The sequence below is a fragment of the Phasianus colchicus genome, chromosome 5, assembly GCF_987193195.1.
Source record: "Phasianus colchicus chromosome 5, bPhaCol1.hap1.1, whole genome shotgun sequence".
Taxonomy (NCBI): domain Eukaryota; kingdom Metazoa; phylum Chordata; class Aves; order Galliformes; family Phasianidae; genus Phasianus; species Phasianus colchicus.
In genome coordinates this window covers 15920882-15947132 of record NC_143440.1, presented here as the reverse complement: position 1 = coordinate 15947132, position 26251 = coordinate 15920882, and the positions used below count along the sequence as shown (strand labels likewise).

Here is a 26251-nt window from a genome sequence, read left to right as displayed (position 1 = left end):
TTGTGGTTTTGAATCCCTGCCTCAGATGTAGGCTCTTCTGAGGTGATCTAAAGCTCAAGCAAATCCTTCCTAGGCAGCAACAGCAAAGGAGACCACTGCAGTATGCTGAAGCAAACCTGAGTGGCTAGCTCAGAGCAGGTGCCATTGTAACACAAATAAAGAGCACTGCAGCTGGGGACCAGCTCTGAAACACTTGGCTTCTCTAATAAGCTGAGGTTGCACACAAGTATTCCCTGAGATGCACCCCAAGTCTTCTTTCACAATAGGTTACATGCTTCCCTGGAAGCAAGGTAATTGTGGTATGCACCATGTCTGGAAGTACATGGGTTTTTATTTTCATGTGGTGTCTTTTCTGAGGTAGTTTCAATCTTGGACAGTCTCTTCCCAATTATCTGGAGCTGCTCTGAAAACTCACTGCTGTTCATACGAATCTATCGTTAATAGATGGAGAACTTCTCAGAATATTTTCTTTTAAAGTGAACACAGTTCTGTCGTGAACCATTGCTGGACAACTGTTTCCAGAGCTCCAAGGCCAGAAAGGCAAATGCTTGATAGCAACATGTAAAAAATCACTGCTACTATCTGAGGTGAGGTGGATGGGATTCAGAAGTGGAGGAAAAAACCCCATGCAAAAGAAGAACAACCCCACACAAAGGAACACAAAGAAGAGATTTCTGATCTAATTGCTATCTTGTTTAATGATGTAATTTAATATTAGGACATCATCATTTTATGCTATGGGAGAGGAATAGCAAGGTAGAATTTTCCATGTGTTTACTGTTGAACTGTACTTTGCTAAACCAAACTTCACCGAACTAAGCACATGAAACTCTGCACATAAACCCCAATCAAAGGACTTCAGCAGAGGCAAAGCCCTGAGTAAATAATCATGTAGTTACGGTGCTTGTTATACACTGTTTGAGCTTGTGTAGCAAAGCAAACTCAGATACTGTGAAAAGAGAAGGCAGAGATAGATTGACAAACTCTAAAGTCATAGGAAAGAAAATTGTAGTGAACTTTAGGTCCCACAAAAAGCTGAGATACTGTTGAGCAGTTTCTTATATTTCATCTTCTGGCAGCAGTTTTGGAGAGTGGGAGGTATTTTAATGGAAAACAAGTTCTAATTAAGCAGCCCCCTTCCTAAGCCAGATTTCCTAAATTAACTCAGTCTTTTCAGGCTACTGTAAAACTTTGTGCTCTTAACAGCCTCACAGGTTACCTTCCAATCAGGTAACCATATAAGCCATATTCCCATCAGCAATATAGAAAATCATGATACATTCTTTTTTCAGCACATGGCATGTTTAAACTGGACTTCCTATAACATTTCAGTTTTTCAGCATTCATATGTAAGAATACTTGAATTCCTTTTACAAACTTGTCTCTAGAACAGCAAAAAAAAAAAAACTACTTGCACTTTTTTCTTATTTCAAGACTTAAACTTTGAGAAAAGTCACAAAAAATTGTAGAACTCAACGTATTTTTGATGTTTCTTCAGTGCAACAACTTCCTTATTGAAACATGTTTCCGTTGCAGATTGATATAAAGACAGAAAGCAATGTGTCACATTTTGCTATGCTTCTGGCTAGCCCCCCTCTCCAAATTTGATAAAGAAATGTGTTCTCCCAAATGCTGCCAATTTTCCTTAGTTCCATGAGATTACAGATTTTCCAGTGAGAAGAAATTCCACTTCAACACAAATTATTTCTGGGAGGATTCTGTTTTCGTTTATGTAGTAGACAAAGAATATCTTCTAAGAATTATCCTGGAAATTTATTCCTAGACATACTGTAGAATCATAGAATCACTAAGGTTGGAAAAGACCTCTAAGATCATCTAGTCCACCTACCACCAATATTGCCCACTAAATCATGTCCCTAAGTACCACATCTACATGTTTCTTGAACTATGTGGTATATTTTGGCAGGTAAAACATTCTCATTTGCTTTGAAGGCTAAAAAGAAGGACTAGTCATCAGTCAGCCACACATATGCTGATTTCACTCGTAGAAGCAGCAGAGAAACAGGCAGCTAATCTCTGTCTGACTTAATGACAAGAGAAGCATCACGGATTTTCACATTCTGGCAAGAATTGCAAGCATGTGGGGAGGGAGGTGGAGAAGAAAGCTCTTTCTTCTTACATAAGTGAAGCAATATATATCTAACTACTCTACTTGGCAGAAATCAAGTATAGCTGGGGTTGATGTTGCTTCACACAGCTCTCTTTTAAGCAGTAACAAAAGCAACAGGAACTCTGATTGAGGAATACGGCTTTGCACAGTGCCTGTGACCTGGCACAGCAGTGACATTTCAATAGCCTGTCTCTTTGCACTAGTATAGCTGAGGACTCCTTGCTCTTTGTTTGCAGTATCTGTGTGAGCTGTACTCTCCTGCTCCCTCTTAAAAACACAGGCAGCCTGAGGGCCTTGAATAGGAATGTAGTAAGTCAAATCCTGTGTTTCTTTGGGTTTCTAGTAACTTTCATTGTGGTGGAGATGGTGACTGCATGTGTAATTTCATGTAATTTCACAGTTATACTGACATCAGTATTAAGTATGCAGTGGCCTTTTCTGTATCGCCTTGGCATCCGTGAAGGAAGAAATTGCTTTTACAAAAGGGAGGGGGTAGCATCTGCTCTAGCCTGAAACCCATGAAGCTGTAATTTTTAAAGCAGAATTTTCATATCCTCCCTCAAATTGGGTCAGGGTTTCCTTTATTCTGCTACTCCACATTTTTTCAGTAGGAAGATTATTTAAAGAAAAATCTTCCGGGTAGAGCAAGCCCAATGGCTCCTGATGGCCTTCTGTGCCAATAGGTCAGTGAGACCTGTGTGCGCAAACACCAATTGGCCATGTCATTGCAATCCATGGGTATGAATTTTGAAAGATCTACATCTTGAAAAAACAGAAAAGGAGCAGCTGTACTGATTCCTTGTAAATGGGGTAACTTATGTCCTTGATTAGTTCTGGAAAGGTCAAGGAACCTTATGACGAGATGAGAGGTTAAGGAGTTTGTTTGTTTTAAGGCAAAAATGTAAGAAAACACCCACCCATCTCCTACCAAAATTGAAATATCAAAGGCATTCTTCATGTGCTTTGATAGACAACCAACTTTGCCTGTTAGAGCTCATCTTATGCCCCCAGACAATTCAAACTGTGTGGTGGATGCAAACTTAATGAACCAAATAAATCTTTGAAATAAATTCCCTAAATTTTATGGGATTATACCAAGGATAGGAACATAATCCATGCTGAATTATTTTGGCAATTAGGAGGGTGCAAAACAGTGTTGTAATCATTGATTATGCAAAATAGTTTGCCAAATTTATTTCAGATGTTATCATGTCAGCACAACAGGGTTTGATACCAATTCCTAATTAGTTGTTTTCCTAGCTAACTTTACCTTTTTAATGACGTAAATAGCATTTCTCTAGTTATCATTTAGTCCATGCTGGTAAAACATTATTTCACACTGGATACACATTGTAAGAAATAATATAGTTACTTTTGCCTGAAAAGGCCTGGAATACTAGAGAATTTCCAGGCCAAATCCTCCAGCACTTGTGTTCACCCAGGACAGAGAATTACAAACGTCTTGGTAGCTTTGACAGTTACAGTACATATGGGATTACCCTTTAACAGAGGTTGCAATTCAAATGCAACTGCCAGACTTGTTGCTGGGTATGAGCAGTGTTGACCCCTAAGATGCCTCCAGTTTGATTGTCCCTTTACGAAGCTTGCATGGGATGTGAGTCACTGATGTATTACATTACCTTCATGACGGTTTATCTCCAGTGAGTCAGTGGCGATAAAGAAGCTGAGTTAATATTTGCCAATTGCATTTACTAAAATCACATACCCCTTATGGCAAATGATCCATGAAATGGGCTGTAAAGGGGCCAAAAGGAATTGTTCTTTTTGATAGTACAGCTGCAGCTGAGTGAAGGCCTCGTGAGCTGGAGGGCCCAGTAAGGCAAAGAGATATTTTCCCAGTGTTACACTGCAGGGGGATTAGTTATAACTTGCATGCCTGCCTTAGCAACAATTCCATGGTAACAGACCAATATATTCATAAATCACCTGTTGGTCTGAATTTCCTTCCAAAAAGCTACCATATATTCTTTCCGAAACCCTCAGTGTTGCCACATTTGCCTACAAAAATTTCATTTGAAAAATGCGTATATCCTCCACCTATCAGTCGCTCTGAAATGATTACAGTGTACTGGAGCATTCCGTGATTTCCAAGAAATGTAGCTCATGTTCTCAGCAGAGAACCTGGCAGCAGGAACCCTGGTTAGTCACAGGCAGGATCTGTGCTCACCAAGAAATGGCAGAGGAATGGCAAATTTGACAAAGCAGACAAGCAGAGGTAAGAAATGATACGTGGCAAAAGGATTGGATCTCCTGGCTCTCCTTGTTGTTTTGCAGGAGAGATCAGCCAGGTGTCTGATGCTACTTTTTCTTCTGAATGGAGAAGTGGATGGAAGTTCTATGAACTGTTTGTTTTATTCTGTCTGTCCCTTGGTCACCATTTTAACGTGCTGCTGATGTTCCTCCCAGGTCTGTATGTGCTAACTGGAGCTTGCAGGGGAAAGTCATGCTTTAGCTCATCCCTCCCGCCCACTCTGTCATGCCCTGAACCACGTGTAAGAGACAAAGGGCTGGGAGTTGTGGTGGTCAGTCTCACTATGTCTTCGTCATGTAAGGGCCACTGTAATCTGATGGTTATCTTTGGCAATTGTTTCATATGTGGCTCCTGCTGCTTTTGTGCTAGCCATCAGGAATAATGGCATTTTGTTCTGAAGTCAGGAATCAGATCTCTGGGTTCTTGTTTTTTTTTCTGCTGTCATATCAATGGGAATGAAATAGATGTATTGATTGCCTTTGTGGGAATTAGAAAGGAAGAGGATCATGATTTAAAAAAGAAGAGCTATATCTTAACAGAGTTCTATTTTCAGATTTTGAATCTAGCCTTGATGTGAGAAAATCGAGAAGGAGGCTCCTTCAATCAAAACTCAATCTGAAAGTTATGTTAAGAGTCTGCTGACACTGGGTGTTATTGTTGCACCGTGTGGGATTTCAGATCATCCTCATAACTACAATGTCATGTTCTCACAATTTATGTTATTTTCTAGGTATCCTGCAGTTTACATCATAACTGTTAGGGTAGAGAAGAGTGGGAAGGACAATTAAAAGGAAAAGAATCAGAAATCTATTACTTCCATCTCTGGTGCTGTGAAGTCTATCAGTTTGTACAGCAGCCAAAATGGCATGGCTTCAAGAACAGACTTTACTTTCCAGTAGTGCCCTGCCTCGAGTGCGACTGACAATGGAATTAATGAGCCACAGACAGTGGGAAAGGGGTAACGTGAACTCATGTTTCATGCACTGCACAATGCTCTCACCTGCTACTGCGGGACTTTCTTAAGAGCAGCAGCAGCCACAAATCTTTGCCTGGCAGATGTTTGCACCTGAGTAAGTGGCTCAGAAATGTGTGAGGGAACAACTGCAAGAACTGGGGGGCAGTTTTAAGACATTTAACTTTGTTCACACCAGAAAGCTTGGTGAAGCGGTGAGCTAGGCACAGTTCTCAAGGCTGGCTCACTGCCTGCCACCAAGATAAAAGTCCATGGGCTGCTCTGGCCTGAAGACTTGAAGACTCAGATCATAGAATCATAGAATTGTTTGAGCTGGAAGGGATCCTTAAAGGCCATCTGGTCCAACTCCCCTGCAACGAACAGGGACACCTACACTAGATCAGGTGCTCAGAGCCCCGTCCTGCCTGACCTGGGGTGTCTCCAGGGATGGGATATCCACTGCCTCTCTGGGAAACCTGTGCCCGTGCCTCACCACCCTTATTGTAAAAAACTTCTTCCTTGTATCCAATCTAAATCTTCTAGTTTGAAATCATTTCTCCTTGTCATGTCTCCAGGGAGACCTGATAGCAGTTATTCAGTACCTAAAGGGGAGCTGTAAGAAAGAAGGGGACAGAATCCTTGGCAGGATCTTTGTGATAGGACAAGGGGAAATAGTTTCAAACTAGAAGAGGGAAGATTTTGATTTAGATATCATGACCTAATCCTCTGGATGTTTTATGGTTATGACTCTTTATGACTGTACATAATGCTTGACCTTATAGTATCTTTAGTTGTAACCTTTAGAAATACAGCCATCAAGACAGCAGAAGCGACAAACACTTCCTTGAGCTGGAGGACTGTGCTGATGTGCAAACCAGAGAAAAACTATAAAAAATGGCAATGATTGCTTATTACTAACCCAGTGCTATGAAAAAAAAGAAAAAGCTGTTAGTCAAAGAAAAAGCAACTCTGTAATGAAAGTGAAAACAAGCATTTTAAAGAAAGGAGATAAGAAAAGGACAAGTCTCCATCCCCACAGAGAGAAATGGATACTTGTCTTTTCCAAAAGACAGAAGGTTGTTGGGTGCTGAACATGGACAACTGAAAGAAAAATGAATGAAGCTCCACCTTTCAGGTACTCTGCCATCAATGTTTTGTTCTCACGCCAAATTCCTGGACTATAAAAATCTGCCTATAAGCCAAGAAAAAAACACTTCCCTCGAAGGATTTTCAAGTTACCACTTCATGGCAAGATGGAAATAAAAAAGGGGAGGTCATTTTGGATTTTCTGCCTCATTTGGAGTTTTTGCAAGGGGAAAGAACCAGTTCAGATAGGTAAGGAAAAAATCTAAGATTCTTTCTTCACATATTGATCTCCAGAGTTCATAAATGGAGTTGTTAAATGAAAAGATGTAACATATTCATGTAAGAGCTGTAGGCATGCCAGATACTGCATCTTGCCTTCTCATATTTAATTTAAGTTATTTAAATCATTTATTGCTGTTTCACTATTTTTTTTCTCCAACACTGGGTGGTGTATCAATTGTTTTATGTCCTAAGTGACTAATCTTAAAAAAGCAGACTCTCTGCATGTAATTTGCATCATAAAAAAGTGACGCCCTTTTTAACACATTTTGCATACATTTTTTATATAATACCTCCTAGGCTTGGTTGGGCAGTGTGAATTACTCCATTGGGAGTAACCACATTGTTGTGCTCTCTTGCACTGTTACCTCCTGGTTTGGCTTTGAATGTCTTATACTTTTCTAATCACTTGATACACAAACAATTGATGTGACTGCTACTGCTGCCTTAGTAATTCTAGCAATTACACTTCCAAGAAAGAGTGAAAATTTCTCATTTCCTTTCATTATTGTGTAAAAAAGTGCTGAATTACACCATTCCACTTCACTGCTCTGAACTCCTATAGCAAATTGCAGTCTCTTAAACAAGTTGTTCCTGTAAGAGCCTTTTGGCACTTGAACTTTTGTTGCATGGTTCTGACTTCAAGACGCTGCTTCTTAGATTTGAACATCTTATAACACTCTGAATATACCAGTGGCTGATTCTAATTTGATCTTTAAGGACGTTGTGTGTTGATATTCCTAAGTGTGATGTGTCAACAATGCAAAGAAATTTGCTCATTTTCTTTGCTATTCAGATAGGCCCAAAAGAGATGTCAAAAGCACAATGTAGCAAGAATATCTTATTTAATTCTATATGTAGCTTTCCTTGATTCCTATTTGCTTTACGCATCAACGGTATAGAAATTACTTTCTTCAGTGATGTCTTATATGCACTTCAAGTATCCAGGTTCCTCCAAAAGCAATGCTTCCTATTTTTTTCCACATTCAGTGGCACATCTTTGCTTCATGTGCACTTCCATGTCAGATGCCATTTTGTCAGAGTGCCCATTTGCTGCCATCTGTTACACAGCAATAATATGTAACATGGGAATATTGGTGGGAAGGTTCAACCTCTACTACTGTACCACCAACATCCTCTTCTGACATTGTGGGCCAATAAAATAGGAGGCATTACTTTTGGACAAGCCTTCCTATCAACACCATTGACAGAGATACAACTCAGCTCTAAGAAATAAGTTTGTCTGAGATGAAAAACAAGCAGCTGTGAGCTGATTTTTGGAGCTGGTGGCAACCTCAGCCGCTGAGGAAGGCTGCCATTTTGTCACAGGGTGGCCTGTGGTGCATCCTGGCATCTTCCTGGACTTTACATCTTCTGAATTCAGAAATCTTTCCATTTACAATTTTAAACAGCAGCAACAGAAAAAACAGAGCAGCTCATGCAAGGTGAATCATTAATCTCAATGCTCTGAATCTTTCTTTAGTCCAGGTCTCCACTGTTGGTAGGAGCGAGTGTACCACCTGGGGCAATTTCCACTTTCATACATTTGACCACGTTAAATTCACTTTTCCTGGAACCTGTACATACGTCTTTGCTTCTCACTGCAATGACAGCTACCAGGACTTCAACATCAAAATCAGACGCAGTGACAAAAACAGTCACCTGATCTACTTCACTGTCACTACTGATGGAGTGATCTTGGAGGTGAAAGAGACAGGCATCACAGTGAATGGGAACCAGTAAGTAAAGATACTGCTGCTGCTTTCTAGCATTGTGGTTTGCTAGACATTAGCAAGAAGTGATCTGTCTGAAAAGGTATCCCACCATGCAGAGAGCAAAGAGAGCTGTGGATGTTAACAGAACATTGAACAGTGTACTGTGAAGAGTCCAGCCCATTGTGGTGGAGATGGCAAGAAGAACATAAATGACAGCTCCCGAGGTCAACAACAGCATGTTTAGAAAAGGCAATGTGTATGTAACAAAGCAAAAAGTGTAGATTTCCTTGATGCTGCTTTATTCAAGGGTAGGAGAGGGGAAAGATAAAATCAATGCTTTAATTATAAAATTGATTTTGTAGAAAATCTGTATTTTTTTTCCAAAACATTATTTCTGTGATACTAACCTTAGCATTGTTTGTTGCTATCCAGGAACAGATCATCCTTTTAGAAAAAGTTTACCATTTCCAGATTGTGCAGAAATGGCCCTCTTTTGCAGATCACAGCTTGCCATGGGGTCTTCTACACAAAGAGCAGAATTTCCAGAAATCAAAATTCACATCTTTAATTTCAATCTGAAATAAATCAGAAAGTGATCTGAAAATAAAATAAAAAAGGTTAAAAGTACTTCATGAATATTACAGTGTCCTACTCCCAGCATTTGGGTATGATGGGCTGAGGCAGGCGTTGGCTCTGGGAGGAACCCTCACAATATTGTAGGAGAGAAAATCACATGCATTATGTACTGCCTTCTATTTATATCCATCCAGAAACAACCAAATATATAATAACATCACTCAGATGCCCCTAAATAGAAGGGGCAAAAATCTCACATGTTCTAGCCATTTTCTGATCTATTTTTCAGGCTTCAGGAAAGTGAGAAGTAATTGGCTTGGTAAGATCAAAAAGTAACACAGGTCTGAGTCACATCAATGCACTGGTAGCAAAACAGACAAAAATATCACTGTAACTTCCAAGTGACAAGGAAAAGCCTGGAGAGATTGTGAGAAACTGTGGATCCTTACATGGAGAGCAATATCCCAGTATTGGGATCTTGCTCCCTGTAACACTCTGCATTAGATCCTCAATTCGTATAAAGCAGAGAAGCCATTTTGGTATCAGCAGAGTAGCTACTGTAATGTTGACATGCTCATGACCAAAATTGTGTTGTGGGTTATTAGAATGTCACAGTAGACAAGGTGATAACAGTAAAACTTAATGCATTAGTGTGGGTGTAGGCTGACCTTCATGGCTTATGTGCCTCCTTTTGACTCTTTTTTCCTGTATCTCTGGGAAGCTTTGATTTTTTAAAAAACAATTATTTTGTTCTTTTTTTCCCAATGTAATCTGTTTTGTTCCCTCCAATTTCCAGGATCCCTCTGCCCTTCAGCTTGAAGAGCGTCCTGATTGAGGACACCTGTACTTACTTCCAAGTCACCTCCAAGCTGGGTCTGACGCTGAAGTGGAACTGGGCTGACACTCTCCTAGTATGAACAGCCAGTTAGTTGTTTTTCTCTTAGTGAACCTCATCAGTGACAAAAAGCAGGCACGATGTTAATATAAGAAACTGAGGGGCAGTGGTGGTGGGCAAGTATCACAGTATTCACATGTTGACGGGGCCTACCACAGTAGGTAATGATTTCAGAAGACAAGGGAGTGGGTTTGCAATGCCCAGGCCTCCCTAAGCAATTTTACACGACAAAATGTACCACTGTTAATGCTGGAGACAGCATCTCTGTAGTTATCTGCTTCCTACATGGGGTACAGCTAGTGACCCCAGCTCTTTTCCAATGCACATCTTTTGTGGAAAACTAATCTATGTGGTCATTTGAGAAGACTTTGGCATCTCTCATTCCAAGGCATTGCTATGGGGCAGTTCCCCTATACACTTTCAGTCCAAAATACCCTCTGCAGTGGTGGTGTATTTACACTTCTGAGTGTGAGCATTTGTCCTCCTCAGTCAGGAATGAGATTAAATAAACAGAAGTTGTTTTGCAGTCCTGAGAGACAGAAAATAAGTGGATGGTGAACAGAGTGGAAGCAATCGGGAGGTAATTCAGGATATAATTTAATGAAGTATTTGTCATCCCCCCCTTGTACTATTTTATACCTATCACAGGCACCACCTATGGAATAGACACAGTTTTAGCTTGACACACCTATAGGAAAAGATTGCCATTTATAGCTAGACCTGAGCAATGCCAGTATTACCCTCCAAGTGTGTAAGAGGGATAAGTTGCAATAGTTCTATCTAGAAAAGCCATACTGTGTTAACCTGTCCCTACCGCCTTTGTGTATGGGCAGAACAAGTTATGCTGGGCAGATCCCTCCATAGAGATTCTATGAAGTTTCCCATTTAGCCTATGAACTAGAAAAAAAAATAGATACTGCTAAAAGCTGAAAAGAAACTGATTCTTTGTAGCTTTCAGCATCAGGACACATCTATCCAGTAGTCTGTACTGCGAGGCACTGGACCAAGTATCAGTCCAGTATTCAGAATGCTTCAGTGGGCTGTTTGATAGGTAGGGCTGCCAGTTGTTGAAAAATCATCTTCCTGTTTAAATTAGCTTGTCTGTCAGTAGGTTTTATAGCAGGATTGTAATGGAAAATGTAACTGCTACAAACAGGTAACGAGAATTTCTGCCACTATGCTTTTGTGTGGCGAGACATATGGTAATATGCTGCTGATGGGAGAAGAAACCTTTAAACCCTGAGTTTCCTCTTTGCTTTTCTTTCTTAGCTGGACCTGGAAGAAACATATAGAGAGAAAATATGTGGTCTGTGTGGGAACTATGATGGCAATAAGAAGAATGATTTAATTTTGGACGGTAGGCCATGAACACAGCATGCTGAATGTAGGAGTGTGTTATACATCACATGAAACTTGGCATCTTTTTCCTCTATGTGGGGTTTCAGATTTCTGGACAGACATCTTGAAATACCCAAACATTTCCATAGATGGAACAATTTAAAGGTTTGTTGGATCATTTGAGATTCTCTGCTGCTTGCGAGTGTCTCTCAAACCTTGCTGACCCAATTTAATTTGCCACTCGTCATGCAGCAATATTGCCAAGTTTCCCTCTGATTGTATCAAACTTTAAGGCATTTGCAGTCTCACATGAGGCATGGTTGCACTTCTGCCCTTCTGCTTTCATCACTTTACAGTTGGGTATCAGGTGTGATTATATTTTGGCTATATAATGAAATGAAAGTGCCATGGGTGACCCAGGCAGATTTCACTGAGCATCTTTGCAGAAACCACAGTGCCATCCACTGACACCTTCAGATGCAGTTCTGAGCTGGAAGGAGGGCAGCACAGCAAACAGCTGAGGCTGCAGTCCTGCAGCAGGATATGGGTGGCAAGAAGCTTGCATTCTATTGTACTTGCTGCAGGACTGAAGCCAAAATTTTAACGCCATCCTTTTGTGTAATATCTGGGCTTTTTAAATCACAAAAAAAAATATTGTCACCTGCCATTCAGAAAGAATAATTAAATTTCAAACTCTGTCACAAACCTAGATTTCTCAGATCTAGGATCAACTGTCTGGTAATGCTTTGGGAAAATATGTCCCTATACTCAATGTAATAGATACGCTGTGTGCCTGTCTTCCCATCTTCCTTAGCCTATACAAAGCAGCAAGTTACTGGATGACTACACATGCTTTAGGTTGCAATAGTATAATTCAAACTGATCTGTATGACCATTACAAATACAAATACAAAATTCTGTAAGATCATATGTACTCATAAAGAACCAAAGTCTTTGAAAGTAATGAGATGTAATCTCATTGTCTCATGTGATTATCATTGCCAAGACTGTCAGCAGTTCTTGATAGAAATATGCCAGATTCCTGATCCTAACCTGAATGAAAGTTACACCAGGAAGTTATATACTGTGTTATGATTAAATTGGGGCATTTGGTAAAGATTTGGTAAAGATGAGGGACATATTTATAGCAAAATAACTGATCTAAAGGATTGTAGGCAGTTATTCAGATGAATCTGGGGATTTTGCAGGATATAAAATGCACCCAAGGCAGTTTGGGAACTTTCACAAAGTTGAGGATCCATCAGAAAAGTGTCCTGATGTGAGGCCAGATGACCACACTGGAAGACATCCTACAGAGGACGACAGTAGATGCAGTAAATATGTAAGTATGTGTGGCTAAGAAGTATAAGCCCTCCTGAACTATTACAGTCCTGGAGTGACTGTGTTGAAACAAGGGCTATTTAGAGAACAGAATGTTATCTTGTACTTGAAGGACTGTCCTACTATAGTGATAAAGAAATAGATAAATGGGAAAATATGCAATTTTATGACCGTGTCCAGTCCAAGAAAAAGAACCTAACAGAAAGTTAGACTGGATGGCCTCTGGAGGTCCATGTGATCATGGACTTGTATCATCAGAGGTTAGGATTCACACCCATCAGCCTGAAAGTTGCTAAAATGTCAATTATTGCTTTTCTTTTCCTCCTCTTTTTTTTTTTTTTTTCCCCCTCAGAAAAAAAAGTGCAAGAAACTTCTGTCTCGATTTGGAAACTGCCCCAAAGTGGTTGCTTTTGATGATTATGTAGCTACCTGCACTGAGGATATGTGCAACTGTGTGGTTAATTCTTCTCATTCTGATTTGGTTTCCAGCTGCATATGCAGCACTTTAAACCAATACTCTCGAGACTGTGTCCTCAGCAAGGGAGACCCTGGAGAATGGAGAACCAAAGAGCTTTGCTGTAAGTAGTATTGCTCTGGAGGTTAGGATGTTGGACATGTATGCATGAATCCTAATACCAGCAGAGCAAAGATAGGAGCTCCTTCAACTACATTGACTCAATCTGTAGAAGAACTTTGACTTGTTAATGGAAAATGTTTAATGGAAATGTTGTTAATGGAAAAGCTTTAACAAATTTAACTTGATTTTGCTCAACAATTAGTATCTTAGCATCTTCTCTCTTCTCCTTTTTTTTCAGTTCTTTTTTGAGTTTTGCCATGCTCATTTAATTTATTACTAACGTTGTTTAAAATTTTGATATCTAGTCTAAAGAAGTAACACAGAAGCTACTAAAGAAGTAACTCAGTAGTTGCAGCTACTGAGCAGGAAATCCCTGCCAATCTGAGGTGAAGACTACAAGTAGTTCTTCCAAACAGCTGTTGTGGACTAGGGTGGAAAATTAATGCCAGAATGAGAGTTGCTTGAAGCGAAGATAAGTTATTGCAACTCCTGGTGTCTTTTGTTGGTATCATGACTTCAGCCAACCTTGAGTTAGTTAAATAATGTTTCATAACTTATGAAATGTAATAATATTTCCCAACATTATTATTATTTTTTCCAAAGATGAAGTAAAAGCAATCATAAGACATTCCTTTAGAGAGTAACAAGACATGACACATCTGGATAGAAAGTTTTGCAACCAAGATTTGGGGGAAGGGAAGAAGAAGGAGTCAGGCAGTGATGCAATGATTTTTAAGTGTTCATAAATTCATCATTAACATACCACATTTTTCTTTGGTTTTGCAGATCAGGAATGCCCAAGCAACATGGAGTACATGGAATGTGGAAACTCCTGTGCTGACACTTGCGCTGACCCAGAAAGGAGCAAGATATGCAAAGCTCCATGTACAGATGGTTGCTTCTGTCCTCCTGGTAAGGCAGTTTGCTTCTTCCAATAGGTCACACAACAAGGGACAAAGAAGAAGAATATTTCCTTTCAGTTAGTGGGTTGTTTTTTTTTTTTTTTTTTTTTTTCCTTTATGATTCTACACTAAAATCAGTGAATAAACTGTTTCTTCTAGTATACAACAACTTCCTTCAGAATCATAGAACCACGGAATCATAGGGGTTGAAAGGGACCTCCAGCAATCATCGAGTCCAAGCCCCTGCTAAAGCAAGTTCCCTACAGTAGGTGGCACAGGAAAGTGTCCAGCTGTATTTGGAAGAACCAAATCTCTAAAGATTCAAGATCCTGATGCTGGAGAAGGGGACAGAAAGAACATTTTTTCAAAAGATGTGGAAAAAGGAGATGAGTTTTTTCTAGTTAGTAGAGGTATAGGTGAGGATGTCTGATGAACTGCCTCCCAGTTACAAGTCTAGGTGTATGTGAAGCCTAGTGGAGAATAAGGCTTGCTGTAGATTATGTCATATGTAAAATAAATGCACTGGCACGTTCATTCATGAGCAATCCTGCACATGAAGAAGTTGAGGTTTGATCTGTTAGTTTCACTATTAGAAATGGACGGAAACTGGCTCACTGGCACTTGGTAATCCTGCTCACTGTGTAGAACTCCAGTAACTCACAGGGATATTCTTTGGGATATTTTATCTTATGTTGCTTTCATCTGAGCTCTAGTGAGAATTCTTTCACATCAGTTAATGCCTGAGAGGGCCTGGTGTGTTACTTTTGATAAAACATGCCCCAGTCATTTATCTGTAGAAATGATACAAGGTTTTTTTCTTTGTTTTTATCTTCCTTCATGGTGCTTCCCAGACTTACTAAGAAGTATTAACCAACCAATGTGTCTGAACAGGAACTATCCTTGATGACCTCGGTGGCAAAAAATGTGTTCCCAGAGACAGCTGTCCCTGTATGTTTCAAGGCAAAGTCTACTCATCTGGAGGGACATACTCCACTCCTTGCCAAAACTGGTACTCTTGTGAACTTGACTGCACTAACAAGATAGAGACAGTTATTGGAGAGCATAGATTAGTTGCATTCTGTTCCTAACATCCTAAGTAATCATGTCACTAAGGCAAAAACTGGGATCTGAGTAGCAACAGCATTTGGAAAAACTTTGAGGCAACTCTCAACCACACATTGCTATCACCCTCACTTGGAGTTGCCAGCAAGTATTAAGCCTGGGATACCAAAATGCAGAAAAATGAGACTCTTTGCTATTAGTTTAGAAGCATTGGCATCTAAAGTGTAGCAATTCCATGCTAACGAGTAATTTTCCAACCACTGCTAGATCTCTAAAGGGCTGTTCCAAAGCTTGGTTCTCAAAGAATTACTCTGTGGTACATGGCTGGGTGGAGAAGTTCTGCGAATCCCTTTGGATTAACTATTTCCTACCCCATTCTCAAAGACAGGAAATACTCCCCAAAACCTGAGTTTTGAAATGCTCTGAGTGGTTCCCAAGTAGGTGCAGCCTCAGCCTTCACAAAACCTGAACTAACATGACCTGGCTGTTCTCCTCTTGCATTAACAACTCTAATTTTTACATCTGCTCGTTAATTCAGCCTCTGAAAAGTTGCAACAGCAACTTGCTGAATCATCAAGTGATACAAGATCCTGTTTGAAGAAGTTATTTCTTTTAAAAAGTTAAGTAAGCAGTTTAGGCCCTGGAAAATATTTCTTATTTGACCTACTCAGTGTCTCTGAAGGAGATAGCATGAAGCCCAGTGCAATTAACTCACACTGACAGACAAGTAGGGGTCTTAATATAAAATCTTTCTCCCTCAGGGATTTAATAAGCAGCTGAAAAACAAGCAGCTGATGAGACGAAGAAAGAGGAATCGATCAGATATAGATCTCAACCTTTGCTCTTTTGCAGCTGTACTTATTCTAACTACTCATTTTTGTGTTTTGTACAGTACTTGCAAAGGGGGCCACTGGAGCTGTATCTCTCTGCCTTGTTCTGGAAGCTGCAGTATAGATGGAGGATTCCACATAACAACATTTGATAATAAGAGGTTCAGTTTTCATGGTAACTGCCATTATGTCTTAGCTAAGGTACGAACAATCTCCCATTTCACTCCTGAATCTCTAGAGTAACATGAAGCATTAAGCTGTTCTGGAGCTCAGTATGACTTCGTTTGATTAAATGGCCTCAGTCCAGCAATGCACTTCAGTACACACTCAGTGTTAAACCACACACATTTTTCTATTTGCAGTGGACTACAGTCTAACTGCGATGCTAAGCATCAAGCTTTTGCATTTTCAACACAGCTCTACATCCCTCTTTTTGACGAATTCGTTTTCTTACTGGATATATTAATGTAGATTAAAGCATTTCTCTTGAAGCTTTCTTCATGTATGACTGTAGAAATGAAGTGGATGAGCTGATTCCTTCACAAAAAATTGACTATTATGTGACCCTGCACATACACTATCCACACAGGTTGATGCAAGGAAAGAGTAAAGGGGAAAGGCAATGAACATTATTGGGTTTGGAAGTGAAATTCAGCAACTTGCAGTTAGAAATTAAATGCCCCAGATCTTTCATTCTTACATTTTAGCCTTTCAGAGATGTATTTTTTTCCTTTTTTTACAGCATGCTAATGATTTCTGCACATCCCTTTTCTCACCTCTTTTCAGAACTCCAATGACACATTTGTGGTGATTGGAGAGATCATCCAGTGTGGGACATCAAAGACAATGACTTGCTTAAAGAATGTCTTAGTCACACTAGGAAGAACAGTAAGTAACTTGCTTTAGCTGGTACACAGAATGTCACTTTTATTTAGGTTCACAGCGTTCATTTATGTTCTTCTCTAATACTGTGGACTCTTTTTGGTCTGCTGCAGTCCTGGGACTGCAAGATTAATAGCAACAGATGATGCAGTGCATGTGTTCATTAATTTTGTTCTACAGGAGTTATCTTCTTCACAGTTTTTTTGGATTCTGGCTTTTTCATTTTCTTTGGAGGTGAATGGCTCAAAATTACCCTTGTCAGTTTTTCCCATTTTTCCATAACTTCAAACTTTTCATTCACTTCTTTTTGAAGGATGGAGATTTCTACAGGACCCAAGTAGTTTTTACAAAAATTTGGATTCCTGAGGTTTTCCCCAATGCAAGAAATTAAGTATTGGGTATGTCACATATCCAGTGAGATGGATCGGAACCCACAAGTAGCAACTTGAGAGCAATTCTCAGAAAGACAGCTAACTTCTTAGATATGCAAGAGCAATTATCTAAGGCTGTTACCTGTGGAGAGGGTTTTTCATTTTGTTATAGTCTACAGATTTGTTCTGCGCCACTGCATGGAATCCAGACATTGAGTTATATTTGCCCCAGAGGTAACCATATTCTGAAGACATTGCTTCTTAATGCTTAAAGAAGCTTGTCAGGTTGTTATTGTCTGTCTCATGTGCATCCATTTCCACGGGCTTTTTTCTTTTTCTCTACAGACTATAAAAATCTGTTCCTGTGGAAATATCTACATGAATAATTTCATTGTGAAGCTTCCGGTAAGCAAAGGTAAATGTCTTTTTCCACAACTCTCTCAGAATAGCCTACATCAATTTACGGTTTGATTCCTGCTCCTCCCTCTGAAGAGCCCGATCCTGCTCATTATAAGGTCACTGATTTAGGTGGACACAGTCTGGGACTCCGTGGGGGATTCCTGTTTTACACTGAATGTGCTGATAAAAGGGAGTTCCTGTTTTCTCAGCCTGGTAAAGGTTTGTGAAGTACTTTTTTTCATTTCACTTTTTTCCTCTCTAGATGGCATCACCATCTTCAGACCCTCAACATTTTTCATCAAAATCTTGAGCTCAGCTGGAGTACAGATTCAAGTGCAAATGAAACCTGTGATGCAGCTCTCCATAACAGTTGATCATTCTTATCAGAATCGCACATCTGGTAGGAACTATCATATCCTTTCAGTTCACTCTTTAACAACTTGTAGCTACTTATCTATAACTTTAAGCAAACAAAATATTTGATTTTATATTGACTTTTTTATGTTAGACCCCATGATTAAATCTATACCTTTCTGCAACAAAAGATTGGCCAAAAGCTTCAATTTGCTGAAGATAAACTCTGTGATGTTTAGTGTGTGATTTAGCAGATCTTTTGGACTCTATCAGTAAAAGTGTGCTATCATCAGAGTCTTGTCAGATGCAGGCAGTTTTGCCTCCAGTCTCCTGTTAACATTATTTAAACTTTTTGTCTCTCTGTTTCCTATCTGTGTGATTGGATAACATCTGATCCCTCCAACTCATTTTGGCTTGCTTTTGCCATTTTCTTTGACTGTAAATTTTGGAGAAAGGACTTCTCTGTCTGCTAGTGATTACTGAAGCATATTTATGCAGTTTCCAATTTCTGTGCTCTCACTAAGTGCTACTGTAATACAGGAAATAACAATTATTCACTAAAGACATGGGCCTGTCTGATTCATGGGGACATCAGGAAAATGAGCTTCTTTCAGGCAAGCACCATTATAGAGATAAGGTGTTTATTTTGAAGTCATTGCTTTTCCCACTTGTATTATGATTTCTTCTTCCCCCTCTTCTTCTTCCTCTTTTTTTTTTTTTATCCCTACTGCCACCCGCTCAAGGTCTTTGCGGCAATTTCAATAACATCCAGACTGACGATTTCAGAACAGCCACTGGAGCTGTAGAAGATTCAGCTGCTGCTTTTGGTAACTCTTGGAAAACCAGAGCCAGCTGTTTTGATGTTGAGGACAGCTTTGAAGATCCTTGTTCAAACAGTGTGGATAAAGGTAGCAGGCTTTTCATCCCTGAATTATCAGTGCTAAATAATTTTCATGTGATAAATAACTGAAAAAGCTTTAGAAGTCTCATAAACATCAACTGTCTCTGCCTTTGAGGCTATTTCTAGAGAGAACACGTTGCTTTCTGTGAACCTCTAAGGTGACAGCTTTGCTTTTTTTAAAACAAAACAAAACAAAATATACAGTTCTGGAAAAAGGGCCAGCACCTTCTTTGCTGATGACTTGAAAAGCACACACAGCATCAATGAGAGCAATTTAGGCTTAAGGCAGTGCATAATTGGTTGTCAGTATTGGGCCCAATCTTCCAACCTGGGTTGCTACAGCTGTGCTGGGCTTAATAAGTTATCACCACTACTGACTTCAGCAGGCACTGTACTGTACCAGGTGCCTGTCCAGCTTCTCATTTTGACTGGATTTGAATATATATAAGATTTACATAGTCTCCTAGGTATTATCATATATAGTAAAATCTCACTTATTATGATATGCTGTATGTAACTCCTTGACTGTATTTCATGAAGATCAGACAAGTTTAATGGAAAACAGTGAAAATGGGGAGGTTTCTTGTCAGATGCTTTGTAAATCCAGCCATTGTAATAGTGTTAGTATTCAGAAGGATGAAGCCTTTATTATATATGACTGTTCACTCTGTTTATGTCCACTATTTCCTTCCAGCATCATTGGAACAATTCAGGACATTCTAGGAGTGTGATAACTTGTAAGAAAACAAATTCAAGTAGTAACTTGGTTTAAGTAACTATGGACAATATTTTTTCCCATTCAGAAAAATTTGCCCAACATTGGTGTGCTCTTCTGTCTAATAGAAGCAGTACATTTGCTGCCTGCCATTCTGTTGTAGACCCTTCTGTGTACATCAAGGTAAGGCAGCAGTCTAAATCAGTGGTTTGTTCTCATCCAGAAGCTGATCTGCCAGGGAGGTGATCTGGTCTTTGGAAGTTAAATGGATCATAGTAATGTGAGTTTGCAAAGAACTTCACTGATGCTGATGAGAAAAATAAAGGGAGAGTTTATGCAAGATACAGTGGGTCTTTTTGCCTGCTGTCCTGAAAATACTGATTAAGTGACTGTCTTCCATGAGCAGCACTGCCATCACTGACAGTCCTGTTGCATGATCCTGAAGAAAAATAAGTAAAATGGGGTTTGCTGCTTTTGAAAACTGTTCAGTCTTTGAAAAGATAAATCAGTGTTTCTGTTTGGAATCGAGCCAAGAGGTTTTGATCTCATGATTTCACTTAAAATTCACATCCAGTGGGAGAATATACACTACTTTTACAATGTTCATATTCTGTTTATTACTGTGGAAAGATGTTACTCTATTTGTATTTAAAATGCAGGAAGCTGCCCATAACAGCTCATGGTGCTCAGCTGTATAATATTACTGATGAGTTAGCAAGTTCCCACATTTCTATGCATAGTAAAGCAGTTCCTGCAAAAACTGCAGAAAATTAATGTAGGGTTTGTGTGAGATACAGCTTACTGAGAAAATATCTGAGCCTGAAATTTTGCAGGTTTGAAGATTTAATGTGTCTTCAGATACCTGTAAGTCAGATAACTGTGGCTTACCCTTTACCCCATTAAATTGCTGAATATTTTCTTGCTCTTTCTGTGAACCAGGCATAATACTCATGTCCTTTTCTGTCCCCTAGAGATGTATGTACGACACCTGTAATGCTGAGAAGAGTGAAGTTGCACTGTGTAGCGTGCTCTCTACTTACTCCAGAGACTGTGCTGCAGCAGGCATGACCCTTAAGGGCTGGAGGCAGGGGATCTGTGGTATGCATCCTGTAATGTCTTGAGTGGGGACATAGGGGAACATCTTCAAACTGCAGTCTGTGGCAGCTTGTAGCTTCTGAGCTCAGTCAAGCTCATAGATCTTTGAAAAATAGAATAAGCATATATAAGCTCTTTAGAAACCTCTACCTGCCAATATAACTTCATGAAGAGGCTCTTAGGATGCATGCTCCTTGTGTATCACATCAGGTGAGTTCTGTATTGAATCACAACAAGGAGTCACAGATTAGTTTTGGATCCATGGGCCTCCCAGTGCATTGTCATTCTGACAGATTTTTTACAGTACTACTCAACTTTTCTGTCTCAGGCATTGGCCATGCACATGGTATTGTTCTCATTCACTATTTTTTTAAGGTATAACTTGTCTTTTAATAAATACATGTTGCTTTTTTTTCTGAGAACATGAAAGTGTTGAAAAGTATATTCATCTCAGCACTATCTAAGAATAAATACAAGTTTCTTGCAATCTAAGTGTATATTTGAACATATATATAGTCAGTAAATGCTAGGTCCACAAACAAATATCTATTTATATGATACTGTCAGAATTTATTATGGGATACTATCAGAGCTGAGAGTAAAATTCATGAGTTGTAGTTTCTGAATTTTAGTATGAATTTTTCCATTTTTCTGTTAATAACCATATAGTTCAAATGAGATTTGACTGCTTCAGTACAAAAATAAATGTATGGGTTTCTTAATAACTTATCTGAGTAAGAAAGATAAGAAGAATGATTTTTATACAGCTATGATATATATTTTGTTACCTGAGTTAGAGGCTAGGTGGAATGTTTAATAGAAACAATGCAGCTGGCGCTTTGTAGAAGGCATGGAAGATTGGAGTAAGAACAATTTAACAAGCTTGTGTTGAAATAATTATAAGGGAACACAGTGCAGTCTACAGCATGTTATCCTAGAGTCATGCAGACTTATGCACTAGCCAGTCCCTGTCTATGGAGAGATCTGTTGTCAAGACAGAATTACTGACACACTGCACACCAAAGCAAGACAATTCTGCTACATGGGTCTGAAACCTGACTCATGACACAATAGGCAATATTAACTCAAACAGTGCAGTAACCTTGAGAAAATTTCTAATGGCTTAATCATCATGATCATTTTAGCCCATTTTAGGAAATAATCTTTTGGGAACATGCCTGTGATAAGATTGAAGGTTGTGCTATTCAGGAGTGAAGAAGTAAATGGGCCAGAACAGTCACTCTCAGTGCTCTGTCCCCTGATGGCAGGTAGGAAGGGTCTTTCAGCTCCTGCAGCTGTGTGCAGCTGTGCTGCACTGCAGGCACCATCTGAGACAGGTTATGTTGCACAGGGTGGCTGCAGCGCAGTCAGTAGAGCGTATGAAAAAGAAAACACCACTAGCTAATGGAAGGCACTTCATATATATGGCAGTCCTTAGTGAAAATACAAACCATTAGCTGAGCTACTCGTTTCTGGGATTAGTAGTCTCTTCTAAATCACATCACTGTTCTCCTTGTGCAAGCTGCCTTGAAACTATCTTTGGTATGCTCGTGTGCTGTTCACTTATGTCTCCAGTTGTGATACCCACATAAGCTAAGATTACAAATCTGTGACTGTGGGTACTGTGAACAAATAACCTTTTTCTTACCAGACCTAGCTTTACCAAAATTGGCCTTTTCCCACCAAATAATTAAAAGGAGAAAGGAGACACATTTGTTAGAAATGCTGTTATTAATAATTAATAATTGAAACACCCATTCAGATAAATCTTTTGGTGTATCAGATGGATTGTGATATAAACTGGAGTTCAAGGACTTTATTAATATCTTTCTTACTTGACCTACTGTGATTTAAATATACCAGTTGCTGCATCCTCATAGCACTCCTATAAAATATGAAAATATGGCCTGCCTAACTGACACATGGGATATCATGCCTGCTCCAGCTGAGAGCAGGAAACCAACTGGCTTTTGTTGGTGGAGGTGGTTTTCCATGTGTACGCACACCTAGCACACAAACTAATCTAAGAAAGCATACAATGGTCATTGACTGGAAAACCATACAGAGCTTTGTTTAAGCATGGAGCCTATGGCTGATATGGTGATAATACTGCTGCAAAGATTAGCGCAGTTCCCCATAAGCAACCCTCCTGTACCTTCTGGTACCTCCGTGCATGCCTGAAAAACAAAGCAATGGGTCATATCTTTGGGGATCTGAGTCAAAAAGAGGTCCAAGAGAACTAGGTCCCCAGTTCTCATTGAATTTCAGAGGAATCTGGATGCCAGCCTTTATTGAAAGTCACATTCCTGATATTTCCTTACACAACTTGATCCTACTGATCCCTACTGCAGATTTTATGGCAGAGTTTTAAAGGTAATACTTTTTGTTAGTGCACAAAGATTAATCAGCTTTTCACTGTCTTACAGGTTTAATTGAGATCTATAGATTTTTAGTATTTAACCGTTTGATCTACCCTACGGGGTGCTTAAAAATTTGGTTTCTCATTTCTTTAAAGGATAAAAAGAAGAGGTAACATCAAATGATTAGAAGAGTTCCTTATCACTGCCCATTTAATGCCCAAAGTTAACCCTATAAAATAGCTCAATTCTTCCATTTTTTTTTCCTACCCAAATAAATCATTAGTTAGGGAGAAAAAACTCATTTTTATCTACATGGAGAAGTGAGAAGTTACTGGCTTCAATTCTTGACATGATTGAATTGTAAGATGGAACTGTAAATTTTACAAATAGAAAATGACACTGACTCTTATTCAGTCAAGATACACCCTCTTGGGTATTTCAGAATTCAATCTCACCTAGTTTTATGCAGACTTATGTGAGCAGGCTTCTCCCAGACCAATGGAAGACAAGGTGTTCTGGTTAGGAAAGTGTACATTTATGGATCTCGACCTGCAGAGAGCTGCATTAACAGCATGAATGATGACTGCACATAGAAGGCCATACATCCATTTTATTTCTCTTGCAAAGATCCCTCAGAGGAGTGTCCTGAGACTATGGTTTATAACTACAGCGTGAAGTACTGCAACCAGTCTTGCCGCTCGCTGGATGAAGCTGATCCGCTGTGTAAAGTTCAGATTGCTCCTATGGAGGGCTGCGGTTGCCCAGAAGGGACCTACCTCAATGATGAGGAGGAATGTGTGACTCCAGATGACTGTCCCTGCTACTACAAAGGCAAGATTGTTCAGCCTGGCAACTCTTTTCAGGAAGACAAACTGTTTTGGTAAGCTGCACTAATGATGCAAAGGTTGAATACCTGGGCTTGCTGGGGAAGTCCCTGCTCTAATCCTTGAATGTGCTCATTTTACTGTAAGGAACCATGATTAATTTCTGCTTGATTTTACCAACGCAAGTGATCCCCTGGCAGGACTGGCAGCCACAGTGAAGATTAAGATTCTATATTCCTGTTAGCAAACAAGAACCTTAAAACATGTAGTGTTTGTGACCTATCTCTATGCATAATTCACTGTTGTATAAAAAAATATTCGCTTACAGCAGCAGCAGGATAGGGGATTTGAGAGGGGACTTTCTGGCTTTGTGACGAAAAGGAGTCAAAAACATCCCCCTACCATCGTCCTGCAGGCTGTTAAAAAAAAATGTTGCCCAAGGGAAAAAAGCAAAATCTCAGTTTTTAAACATAAGGAGAAAACTAGGGGGGTGAATACTAAAGGTAAGGTAATTCTCTTGCATCTCCAGTGCAAAACAACTGCCTTTTCCTCATTTTCAACCAGCTCAGGGTAGCAAATAAATGCAAACAAATATCAGGAAAGGGCTGAATTATGCAAACAATGTATTTTTATCTTTAGATGTCTGTTTTCTCTCTCTCTCTTCCAACTCTTGGATTTTTCTCTGAAAATTATTGACTGCTTTGTAGATACAAATTCGCTTAGAAATTTAGGAGGCCTCTTACTTAAGAAGGTATTACTCCCATCTCACAGAATGGAAGAGAAATGCTGAGGAAACTCTTGATTTAGGAAAGGCATACACTATACTAGTGGCACATGAAAGGAAATAATTTTGTGTTTAGATCTTCTTTCTGGGGATGGCAATTCACATCTGTACCAAATACTAATTTTGCTGGGAATTTGTTATTTGTGTTACTAGCAAAGCTTTGCAGAGGCTTTCTCTCTAGTAAGAGAGACAAATGTGAAGAGCTGATGTGTTTCATTTTATGGAATCTCTTTAGCAAATGCATTCAAGGAAGATTAGACTGCATTGGAGAAACTGTCCTGGTAAAAGGTGAGATTTTGTTAAATAATAGCATTATAGTGTCAGCTAGTGTTTGTAATGTTTCTCTGTACATCTCTTGCTTTCTGTAGCATTTTAGTCTTTTGCACATTTTTTACTTTCTCCCTATAATGTGCGAGTTATTGGTAACAGTTGTCTTTATAAGAATGTCACCAGAGTTGCTGAATTCTTTAAAAGATGATGTTTTCCCAAGCTCAGAGGCTCTCTGCCTCCTTCATTTTGTTGGTAGACTGAATGGAAATCTAATGAGAACTGTAAATGAGAGACATATGCTGTCCTCTGAAATGCTCTACTCAGTCACACAGAGAGGCTGATAACATCCTTATCACTTTCACCAAATGACCCTCCTACAATGTTCTTTACCCCATAGATTGCCCAGCTCCCATGTATTACTTCAACTGCAGCTTGGCGGGTCCTGGTGCCATTGGTTCAGAGTGTCAGAAGAGCTGTAAGACGCAGGACATGCACTGTGTAAGGGCTTCACCTTCTGTCACGAGTGTGGGACAACGATTGTGCATGTGTGATTGTCCTGAACAAACGCTGGCAGTAACAGATTACACTGTTCACAAGACCAGTCGCTCCACTGATAACACAGCAGCTGCAGCTGCTCACCTAGTTGTGACGCCTGTAGCCTGAATGTTACTAACTTACTGGCATGTAACATTTTGAAAAGGCAATCTAAAAAGTTTGAAGTTCACTTCTTCTGGTTCCCCGTATGTTCCGTGCATTGATATATTGCCTTGTATCATGTTTTTATATATGCAGTATGCCACAGAATGTGTCTCTGGCTGCATGTGTCCTGATGGGCTGGTGTTGGATGGCAATGGAGGATGTATTCCCAAAGACCAATGCCCATGTGTCCATGGAGGGCACTTTTATAAACCTGGCGAAACCATCAGGGTTGACTGCAACACGTGGTATGTTATTCCAGGGAGTTTCGTTCTGTAACAAAGGCTGTTAAAAATAGTGCACAGTACATCCATGGATGCCTTTGAAACCTTTCTCTTCACCATCAGAACCATCAAACATCTAGCAAAAATTAAAAAAAAGGGAGCATTCCCTCTCTGCACCACAGTGCATGAGCCTGTATTTAAGGGAATGGGTACCAAATGTCGAAGAATTTCTATTGTTTTTTACAAACTGCTTCCACTCCAGCTTTAGAAATCCCAGCCACATGCAAGCTGGTTTGTGGCCGCTCATTGTATAAGAATGGAGTCTGTCACTGTGGGACTCAGCTCACCCCCAGAAAAGGGTTAAATGTAGAGGAAGGAGGAACCACAGTGATCTTGCAGCAACCTGGAATTCTTCTGGGT

The 26251-nt window shown here is 39.7% G+C and overlaps 1 protein-coding gene across 4 annotated transcripts in view; it reads left to right on the top strand.

Annotated features, from left to right (window-relative positions):
- Window positions 1–6608: 6608 nt before the first annotated feature.
- LOC116241196 (mucin-5B) overlaps window positions 6609–26251 on the top strand; it is a 40525-nt gene continuing 20882 nt past the window's right edge. For all 4 annotated transcript variants that reach the window (XM_031611808.2, XM_090140628.1, XM_090140627.1 and 1 more), the window contains exons 1-19: window positions 6609–6690; window positions 8204–8459; window positions 9808–9922; window positions 11176–11263; window positions 12453–12586; window positions 12938–13163; window positions 13949–14074; window positions 14956–15073; window positions 16019–16157; window positions 16743–16844; window positions 17555–17624; window positions 17871–18008; window positions 18706–18870; window positions 19667–19761; window positions 20550–20676; window positions 23661–23913; window positions 24877–24929; window positions 25309–25409; window positions 25704–25855. In XM_031611808.2, the coding sequence (XP_031467668.2) occupies window positions 6609–6690; window positions 8204–8459; window positions 9808–9922; window positions 11176–11263; window positions 12453–12586; window positions 12938–13163; window positions 13949–14074; window positions 14956–15073; window positions 16019–16157; window positions 16743–16844; window positions 17555–17624; window positions 17871–18008; window positions 18706–18870; window positions 19667–19761; window positions 20550–20676; window positions 23661–23913; window positions 24877–24929; window positions 25309–25409; window positions 25704–25855 (2540 nt within the window). The remainder of the gene's footprint in view (window positions 6691–8203; window positions 8460–9807; window positions 9923–11175; window positions 11264–12452; window positions 12587–12937; window positions 13164–13948; window positions 14075–14955; window positions 15074–16018; window positions 16158–16742; window positions 16845–17554; window positions 17625–17870; window positions 18009–18705; window positions 18871–19666; window positions 19762–20549; window positions 20677–23660; window positions 23914–24876; window positions 24930–25308; window positions 25410–25703; window positions 25856–26251) is intronic.